Source organism: Oreochromis aureus, linkage group 19 (assembly GCF_013358895.1).
Source record: "Oreochromis aureus strain Israel breed Guangdong linkage group 19, ZZ_aureus, whole genome shotgun sequence".
Classification (NCBI taxonomy): Eukaryota; Metazoa; Chordata; class Actinopteri; order Cichliformes; family Cichlidae; genus Oreochromis; species Oreochromis aureus.
The window spans coordinates 12,992,773-13,002,520 of record NC_052960.1 but is presented as its reverse complement, the minus strand read 5'-3'; the positions used below and the strand labels follow the sequence as shown (position 1 = coordinate 13,002,520).

The 9,748-nt window shown below is 42.5% G+C and overlaps 2 protein-coding genes across 2 annotated transcripts; both read left to right on the top strand.

Moving 5' to 3' along the window:
- Positions 1 to 174: 174 nt before the first annotated feature.
- LOC116318003 (interferon-induced protein 44-like) lies at positions 175 to 5,426 on the top strand. Its single transcript, XM_031736903.2, has 8 exons — positions 175 to 205; positions 954 to 1,447; positions 1,690 to 1,741; positions 1,931 to 2,126; positions 2,224 to 2,370; positions 2,468 to 2,639; positions 4,921 to 5,021; positions 5,117 to 5,426. The coding sequence occupies exons 2-8, from the start codon at positions 967 to 969 to the stop codon at positions 5,372 to 5,374; spliced, it is 1,407 nt and encodes a 468-aa protein (XP_031592763.1). The 5' UTR covers positions 175 to 205; positions 954 to 966; the 3' UTR covers positions 5,375 to 5,426.
- Positions 5,427 to 6,349: 923 nt separating this feature from the next.
- On the top strand, positions 6,350 to 8,736 carry LOC116318017 (growth arrest and DNA damage-inducible protein GADD45 beta-like). Its single transcript, XM_031736919.2, has 4 exons — positions 6,350 to 6,478; positions 7,089 to 7,190; positions 7,307 to 7,523; positions 7,710 to 8,736. Exons 1-4 carry the CDS (start codon positions 6,441 to 6,443, stop codon positions 7,812 to 7,814), a joined length of 462 nt encoding a protein of 153 aa, XP_031592779.1. The 5' UTR covers positions 6,350 to 6,440; the 3' UTR covers positions 7,815 to 8,736.
- The last annotated feature ends 1,012 nt before the right edge of the window (positions 8,737 to 9,748 follow it).

Here is a 9,748-nt window from a genome sequence, read left to right as displayed (position 1 = left end):
ACTCAGTATCACAGAAGAATCATGTTTCATGTAAGTCTTATTGGTTGCAGTCATTTTATAGCCTTTACAATGTGACCAATCAGAACAGGGATAAAGAAAAAAGGTTTATTTGTACTTTCATTCCTGTTTGAACCTCCACAGAACACATTAAACCACTGCGGCGTGCCACGGACTGTATTTTCCTGCATCAGTTTGTCTTCTGAAGGTGAGTTTGGTTTGATAACATCTAACTTCATCCACAGTATGCATATGCAGCAGCATCTCTATGCACTCGCAACTTTCTGCCTCAAGTATGACTTTTATCACTTCAGCGGGTTTCTTGAAGGTGGTTTTATGGTAACTGAGGCTTTACTTTTGGTTTCTCTTAGTCTGAGAAAATGTTTCTTCCATTATATTTTTTGTTTGAGAATCAAACGTGAAATGTTTTCTCTGCTGATTATCCTGCATAATAAAATTGGTAGCTGTAAATTAACATGTTTTCTCCTGACCGCGAAAATGTAAAACTAGAAAAAGTGAAGCCAGACAAATAAAACCCCAAATTCTCAGAGCATTACTTTAAAGTAAATAAAAATACATCTCTTCATATAAACGTTAATGTCTTATAATGTGGTTATTTTATGCAATTTATTCTATGCATGTTCTATGTCATTAAACCCCCAAAATTGAGATATAATGTATTTTTCAGTAGATTTTCTTATTAATAATGTCTGGTGGTGATTGTATTTTACACGTTTTAATAGAAGGCAGCAAACATGCCCTTTAAAAAAGCAGGCAAAAGAGTTTTCAGTAAGGTGGGGGTGGGATGATCCACTTGCAGGTTTACATGACATTTTATTTAAAAAAAACCTTAATAATATTTTACATAAATGGTCACAGGTTATAACATCTGCATGTGCAGTTGTGGTTTTCTGAGATAGCTTGTTAAACTTGATCTGATCTGTCTACATCATCAGGTGATTTTCCATCATGGCAGCAATGAAATCTGCCTTGTCTAAGGATCAGGAGAAGCAGCTCCTCTCTCTTCTCGGTCGTGTCAAACTCCATCTGCTCCACAAAGCCAGCATCCATGGGTTCACTGCTGATGTCTTCCACAGACACTGTGACAGTCAAGGGCCCACGGTTATTGTAGCCTACAATGCTGCCGGGTTCATCTATGGAGCCTACACCTCCAAAGATTACACTCAAGGTGGAAATGGTGTCAATGATGAGAAGACATTTCTCTACAGTATCAGTGCTGAGAGAAACAAACCACTGAGGGTAGCAGCTATCAGCGGGCAGTGTGCTTTCACTGATGGAGGCACCGGTCCAAATTACGGTGCTCTGGTTTTCTTACATGATAACAAACCTGAAGTGCAGTCAAATCCAGGCACAGGCTTCAACTTTCAGGCTGCAGATATGCATGGAAATGACTTGACACTGACAGAGTTCGAGGTGTATCGAGTTGAAGGTGTGTAAAAGTAATCCCTGAGTTTTATAGAATTAAAAAGATGTCTCCCATGGTTATACTTTCAAAACAGACATTTCATGACCATTAAGAAACATGCTCACCTACTTGCAGAAATGGCCATGTGCACTCATGAGCTTATGCTTAAACCAAGGCTTGTAATTTTACTGTGCATTTTTTAGAGAATTAATATTGATATGATTAAAAAGTGATCCTGTTCTTATTAATCGATTTTTCACTTATAGACCTAGAAGATCTCTTGCCCAAGGCCTGGAGGAACATCGAATGGACAGCTGAGTATGTAGAAACCTGCAGCACAGTTATTAGTGGTGTTTGTGTAAAATATATCAATTTATGTTTGGATTTTGTAATTCTAAGAAAAACTAAAGTGTTCATCATCAGTATAAGCTTATTTAAGCTTGTCATCATGTAAACTTTTTTTATACTTGCACTCTGGGTGGTGTGGGTACATTTTCTTTCTTCTAGAAAAAAACAGCAACTGATGAAGGCTATCCTGAACTATAAGCCTGACATCAAAACAGTACACCAAGCCCGTGTGTTGTTGGTAGGCCCGATTGGAGCAGGCAAGTCCAGCTTCTTCAACTCCATCAACTCAGCATTTCGAGGCAACATGACTTCCCAAGCCATTGCTGGCACAGCGGGGGCGAGTGTGACCACTCAGGTACTGGCACAGGATTTTCTGTATAACTGAATCTGCATGCTTTACCTGTACTGTACAGTGTTTTCCCATTAAATGACATTTTCTATCTTTTCTGTAGTTTCGCACTTACACCATCAAGGCAGGGAAAGGTGGTTGCGTAGTCCCACTGATCCTCTGTGACACAATGGGGCTGGAGGAAAATGGTGGTTTGGACATTGAGGACTTGGTCAACATCTATAAAGGTCACATCAAGGATCGCTACCAGGTGCATTTCATGTTAACTGATTAAATGGTAAACAATTAAATACTAAAAACGTAGGCAGCTGATTGATAAGTAACAACTATGTTTTTTTGTACTTCAGTTTAGCACATCTGGCCCTATTCTAACAGATGCTCCTGGCTATAAGAAGCATGTGACTCTGAGTGACAGGATTCACTGTGTGGTGTATGTGGTCGACACCTGCAAGGTCTCTATTCTCAGCCAAAAAGTGCTGGAAAAACTTTGTGCCATCCGGAGAAAGACTAATCAGCTGGGTCAGCAGAATATTTTTGGATTATTTTTTTTTTTTTTTAGAAAACATTGAAAACAGCATGTACAGCATGCAGTTTTATATATATGTATATATGCACGGAGCACCGCTTTTGCCTCCGCGAACACATCGGACTACAAACACGCACATTACCAACTCCGGAAGACGATCAAAGCAGCCAAACGTGAGTACAGGGACAGGGTGGAGCAACAGTTTGACAACCCTCGGGTATGTGGCAGGGACTAAACACGATCACAGACTTTAGAGGAAAACCAGCACACCGCAGACCACGGCCTCTCTGTGTGAGGATCTAAACGTATTCTACGCTAGATTCGACACAGCGAACACCATGAGACCGGACAGTGTGCGCACCGCGGATGACGTCAGTGCGCACACTGTGTCTGAGGAGGATGTGCGGAGGTACTTCAGGAGAGTGAACCCACGCAAAGCTACTGGTCCGGACGGGATTCCCGGCCAACCTCAAGTCATGCGCGGCTCAGCTGGCTGGAGTGTTTACACATCTTCAACCTTTCCCTCTCTGTCTGTAGTCCCAGCCTGCTTCAAAATGGCCACCATCGTCCCTGTACCCAAATCCTCCACCATCTCCTCATTGAACGACTGGCGACCTGTAGCCCTGACCCCATCGTGAGCAAATGCTTCGAGAAGCTGGTCAGGGACTTCATCTGCTCCGCACTACCCGACTCACTGGACCCTCTACAGTTCGCATACCGCCACAACAGGTCCACTGATGATGCCATAGCCCTGACACTCCATGCTGCCCTGTCACACCTGGAGAAGAGAGACACGTATGTGAGAATGCTGTTTGTAGATTACAGCTCAGCATTCAACACCATCGTTCCTCAAAACTGGACAGGAAACTGCAGGATCTAGGACTGAGCAGCTCTCTGCAGCTGGATCCTTAACTTCCTGTCTGACAGACGCCAAGTGGTCAGACTGGGCAGCACCACCTCATCCCCATCACACTGAACACTGGTGCTCCACAGGGGTGTGTACTGAGCCCTCTCCTGTACTCACTCTACACCTACGACTGCACGGCCACTAACAACTCCAACATCATTGTGAAGTTTGCGGACGACACTACAGTGGTGGTCTTATCACCAACGGTGATGAGACAGCCTACAGGGAGGAGGTCAGCGCCCTGACCCACTGGTGTCAAGACAACCATCTCACCCTCAACGTCGCAAAGACAAAGGAGCTGATAGTGGACTTCCGGAGGTGCAGAGGAGTACACACCCCATCACCATCAACGGCGCCGCTGTGGAGAGAGTGAGCAGCTTCCGCTTCCTTGGTGTACATCTGGCTGAGGATCTTACGTGGTCAGTACACATAAACAAGACAGTGAAGAAGGCGCAGCAGCGCCTCTTCTTTCTCAGGAGACTGAAAAGATTCGGCATGAGCCCCGCATCCTCAGGACCTTCTATCGCTGTGCCATTGAGAGCATCCTCACTGATGCATCACCACCTGGTAATGCAACAGCACCGCTTACAACCGCAAAGCTCTCCAGAGAGTAGTGCGGTGTGCTGAACGGATAATTGAGGTGAGCTTCCTCCTCCAAGACATCTACAGGAAGCGGTGCCTGAGGAAAGCGGGGAGGATCATCAAGGACTCCAGTCACCCCAGCCACAAACTGTTCAGACTACTTCCATCAGGAAGGAGGTTCTGCAGCATCCGGTCCCGAACCAGCAGACTGAGAGACAGCTTTTTCCACCAGGCCATCAGACTGCTGAACACGTCATAGACACCTCACCCTCACTACTGGAACTTCAACATTATGCACTCCATACTGTACATTAATGCCACTGTTTTGCACATACCTACCTCTGTATATTTTATATTTTATATATCTTATTTTATTGTTTACTCTATTTCATTTGTAAAACATGTATATACACACACACACACACACACACACACACGTAGAAAAACATATTTAGTACACACATTCAGTAATGTATATACCTTTATACATGGTACATATATTTATTACTTTTTAAATTAGCCATTTTTATATTTTGCTTGTTGCACGTTATTGTATTTTGCACAACTCTGTTGCTTGTGAAGCTTGCACACAAGAATTTCACTCGCATGTACTGTACCAGTGTACCTGCACATGTGACGTGACAATAAAGGTGATTTGATTTGATTTGATTTGATTTGATATGTAAATATGTAAGGCAATATTAGGGACATACAATACAGGGTAACCCTTTTCTTGTTGTCAGTAAACTGTTTCAGTCATGATTTGTATTTCCGGTCCCTCAAAGGAATTCCTCAGCTGTTGCTGATGACTAAAGTGGACGAGGCCTGTCCGCTGGTGGCGGAAGACTTAAAGAATGTTTATCGCAGTTTTTACATCCAGAAGAAGGTGATGTTTTTAGATGCATTTACAGTAGCAGGTCAAAATTTGACATGGCAATAATGCTCATTTAATCTGTGTACCTGTGTTATCTGTGTAATCAGGCGCGTGAGCTGAGTGAGTCTCTGGGCATCCCGTTATCCTGTATACTGCCGGTGAAGAACTACAGTGAGGAGCTGGACCTGGACCAGGACACTGACATTCTACTGTTTGGTGCTGTGCAGCAGATGCTGAACTTTGCAGACAGCTTTTTTGAGAACCAGGCTGAAAGTCAGGAAGGGAATGATCAGATGGAGCTTTACAGATCCAGTGATATTTCCCGCCCTGATTATCGAGAACAGAAAGAACATCAGATTATTTGAAATCCAAAACATATAAGCTTCCCAAACTGCCAATTAATTAGGTTCTCCATAATGGTTGCAACAAATTATCTTAAAGTAAAACCCTTGTATTGTAGGCAAACTGAAACTATGTTTGTTTCATGAGTGAAACAATAAAAACATTTATAAATATTCACTGTTCATTTCATGTCTCCAAAGATGTGCCAGCACATTGCATGCTGCTTTCTCTAAACTAAAAACCACTGGGTCAAAATGCTATCTTTTTGTGCTCTGAGGCTAAAATCATTGAGCTCAGTTAAAGTCATTAACAGATGCCACGTGATCCAATCATGGGTCCTGACTTAAGGATCTTGAGGTAGATCCTTAAGTCAGGCTTGAGTTTCAGATCCTTAGAAGCAGAGTCTGTTGTGTGCACTTCTTTTGGATATTCTGAAAATATTAATTTGCAAATATATTCATCCGTGTCCTGCTCTTATTGTGTAAAAATAATAAAAATAAAGGAAAACAGAGAAAGTTAATATGCTTTATCACATGCTTTACTTCAATTTTTTCTGATGATATGGTTCTACGAATCGCTTGCTGGCTTTATATGCATGACTGCAGTCTTTCAGTAGTGGGAGGGTTACATAGACGTCCCCCCTTCATTCAGCCACTAGATGTCAGTCATAATTACATAATCACATCAGTCCTGTAAAGACGTTGTTATGAAAAGGTGAGGCTCTTATTACACAATTTTATCTCATAGTCCAACACGGGAGCTAGTTGGATCATTTCACTTGAACAGATGTATGTATTTGTTTATGCACAATGTCAGTTATGTCAGAATGACAAGCGTACTTTTGTCCCGTAAAGTCATCACTCACTGTAACCAAACAAACCCACGAGGCCACATGACAAGAAAAGATGTTGGTTTTCCTTTGAGCCAATTGCAAAACTCGCCTAGTTTCGGTGCCGCCCACCTTCCAGCTTCAATATAAAACTGTGACGCAACGTTGCCAACAACAAACGCAGAAGAGACTGGCATAACTTTGGTACACCGGCAGTTGTCACGCATTTACGCAGTGGGATCAGTTTTTAATTTGCAATCATGATTCCCGAAGAAAGCTTTGCTTCCATCGAGAACAAGTAAGATTTCTTGCTTCAGCTCTATTTTTATGTTGGTTCAGCATGTGCATGTGCGTGATCATGTGCTGGAAGAGTATGCTGATCGTCCTTTGACCCCTCCGTTGTGTGGATTGCTTAGGCTGATGTAATTAAAGTGCTTTTTGAAAGCTTTGATTTGAGACTAGAACGCAGAGACTTTCTGTTATTTAACATCTGGGTGCACAAAATGTTACAATCTTTTCTGTGCTGTAAAAGTTTGACACCCGCATGCGCGTAAAAGCCAAAATCCAGAGATTATGCATGAATTATTATGAGTCATAAGACCTCAGTGTTAATATCTTTGTACTGGCATACACAATACTACGCATGCACGTTGCACAACCTGCAGCGAAATTCCTTGAAACTGTAAAATGCGTATTTATGGCTTGTTTTATATCACCACAATCATCCCCATGCATGAAACTGATAATGAAACTGATCGGAGCTTGTATTTCAGTGTTCTAACGACTTTTAATTCTATTAATATGGAAGAGGGGTAATTTTTGAAGCAGTACTGCATATATTTAATACCACTAATGTTTTGTCATATTGCAGAATACAAAAGGCTAAATGTCCTGTCCTTATCCCTTAGGATGCAGTCTGTAGGTCTGGCTCTGGAGGAGTTGCTGGTAACTGCTCAGAAACAAGGCTGCCTCACTGTTGGCATTTATGAATCAGCCAAGCTTCTTAATGTGTGAGTTGAAAGTATTAATTTTGGTTTGTGCTTCTCTTCTCATTGCCCAAACTGATCATCCCAGACATGTTAATACAGGTTTTTCCTCATTTTTTTTCTTTTCTCTTCCCCCTCAGAGATCCAGACAGCGTGGTGCTATGCGTGCTGGCAGCCGACGATGAAAACGATGTGGCGCTGCAGATCCACTTCACGTTGCTACAGTCCTTCTGCTGCGACAGCGGCATCACCATCTTGCGAGTCTCTGGGTTTCAGCGACTCCAGCGGCTGCTGGGAGCTGTGGATGCCAACAGGAACCAGGAAGAGCACAGAGACCTTAACTGCATGCTGGTTACGGTGTGTTGACTCAGCATAGTGGCTACCTCTTATGTAACTGAAAGGCAGATGGTGATCTTTTTCATGCACAATTTTCAGCTAAGATATTGCACCTTTTCTTTGTCATCGTCTTGTGATTTTTACTCTTACTTTGCAGGTTCAATTCAAATTGAACGCTGAACATGATTCTTTTTTTCTCCCACACAGAATCCTCAGGCAGAGCACTGCAGACTGCAGGAAGTGGGGACCTACTGCCAGGAGAGTCGGCGCCTTGACCAGTGGGTGCCTGAACTAGTCCTGCAGGAACGCTGAAGGGTCTGCATACAGGAACTTTTGTGGCCAGATACTGATACACTGAAGGATCTTTACGCTTAAGCAGGGATGACCTGGAGTGTAGCTACTCCAGTCCACTATCCTTAATGACCAGCAAAACCATGGACTCCCACTCAAAGACTAGTGAAACAGCTGGACTGGACACTGGTTTCTAAAATCTGTACTTGTGCAAAAGATACAGAGAGAAAAGTCACAATGTTTTTACAATGCCATTAAAACACAATCTGTTTTGTGCTGCTCTCTGGGTGCTCACAATGTTTATGGGGTGTGACATAGTAAACATTAAGAGGAGTAGTAGTTTTGAAAGGAACACATCCACACCCAGCTTATACCTGGACGTCTTGTTTGTTTGACTGGACAGGAATGTTGCAGTGCTGAAACTGTACCAGACATTCCTGGGAGAGTCCCAGGAAAGGAGAGGAGAGGTGTGTGTTTGTATGTGTGGTATGTCTATGTGTGGTATGCATTTACAATACTTGTATTTTTCTGTAGAAAAGACTGGGTGTGCAGTGTGTGCATTCTTAAAATGAGCAGCTGAAAGCTGCTGGGGAATTGTCACCATGGAAACTGAAATGGAAATAATGTTAAAGACACACAGGACCTATTGACACTGGAAGAAACAAAAGAAAAAACAATGTAAAGAGACTCTGAGGATGATACATTTTAGTCAGGATCTGAGATTCACAATGATGCAGAATGCCTGTGCTGTCTGATCAGGTCAGCTTTAAATGTATTGTAAAACTATCAACTTCTTTGTGCCTTCAAGAGCGCTGCCTTTCTGATAAATAACTAATGTAAAGATGCTACACTGTTAATTTATTGATTGTATTGTTTTTTTGTAGTTATTTGTAATCTATTTTGTGCTCTGTTATCTAAGTAAATAAATTATTTTATTCATAAATTCTTCTTGTTCCTGGGGCTTCTGCTCAGATTTCAAAACAAAAGCCATGTGTGCGTCATGGAACCTGCTGAGTCACGCAACTACAGTTTACATTCGGGCTGAAGTCATGGAAAATGCATGCACACTTAGGGCAAAGTCTTTGTCATTGCCAGCCCCTTCTATTGTCGTGAGCATAAGTCAGTGAGAATGAAACTGGGGTGGGGACAGAAACTCACTAAAACAAGCATAACAAGCTCATGCAGACCTACTGTCCCTGCAAGTCAGGAAGCAATGAAGCATTACAGGAAAGACGCATTACCTGCGTGTCAAATGTTTTTATTTATTCCCAAGCCAGATTCCATACCTGCATAACAAGAATCTTTTATAAATGCACGTTTTGCATTATATATTGCAGCTAAAGCCCTGCAACAATGTTGCATGCAAATAACATAATGTGTATTAATGTGTGTGTGTGTGTGTGTGTGTGTGGGTGAAGCCTCTGATCCCTCTATTATCTCTGCTTAATCTCAGGATCTTCCCTCTGCTTTGCAATCTATTCCACCCTCTGCTCTCACATGGCTGTTCACAGCTCTGTCTGCAGCTAGAGGAGAGAGGAACATATTGAGGCACATGGACCTCACACTTGTTTACAATCACACAGGGTAGTGACTGGTGAGGGGAGTGTCTTCTCAAAGGCCGTGGCTCATCCAGCCTAAATCTGATTGGCTGGGACTTGCAGAAGGGTCATGGGAAGTATGGTTTGAAACTTGGAGACAAGCTTGTGACGGTTGAAAGCACACTCAAAAGGGCACAGTGAAGGCCTGAGACGGCTACAACAATGGAATTCCTGTGAAATGACCAAACTGGGAGACTTTTACCTAGCTCTGCTCTTCGTTTACTCTGTTTGATGCATTGTCTTACATGCATCATGCTCTGCACATCGTACAGCCAGTAGGCCAGAGAGCATGTTTTCTGTAAGTGCATTGTAGAGTTGCATTTTTAAACCAATAAACTGATAATAATCAAAAACACT

What these genes read in the sequence shown, in the direction of transcription:
- LOC116318003 (XM_031736903.2), top strand. Translation starts at nt 967, where the DNA reads ATGGCAGCAATGAAATCTGCCTTGTCTAAGGATCAGGAGAAGCAGCTC. An exon ending in AACATCGAATGGACAGCTGA is followed by an intron (nt 1,742 to 1,930) that starts GTATGTAGAAAC and finishes TCTTTCTTCTAG; the next exon opens with AAAAAAACAGCAACTGATGA. An exon ending in GAGAAAGACTAATCAGCTGG is followed by an intron (nt 2,640 to 4,920) that starts GTCAGCAGAATA and finishes GGTCCCTCAAAG; the next exon opens with GAATTCCTCAGCTGTTGCTG.
- LOC116318017 (XM_031736919.2), top strand. Translation starts at nt 6,441, where the DNA reads ATGATTCCCGAAGAAAGCTTTGCTTCCATCGAGAACAA. An exon ending in TTTGCTTCCATCGAGAACAA is followed by an intron (nt 6,479 to 7,088) that starts GTAAGATTTCTT and finishes CTTATCCCTTAG; the next exon opens with GATGCAGTCTGTAGGTCTGG. An exon ending in TCAGCCAAGCTTCTTAATGT is followed by an intron (nt 7,191 to 7,306) that starts GTGAGTTGAAAG and finishes CTTCCCCCTCAG; the next exon opens with AGATCCAGACAGCGTGGTGC.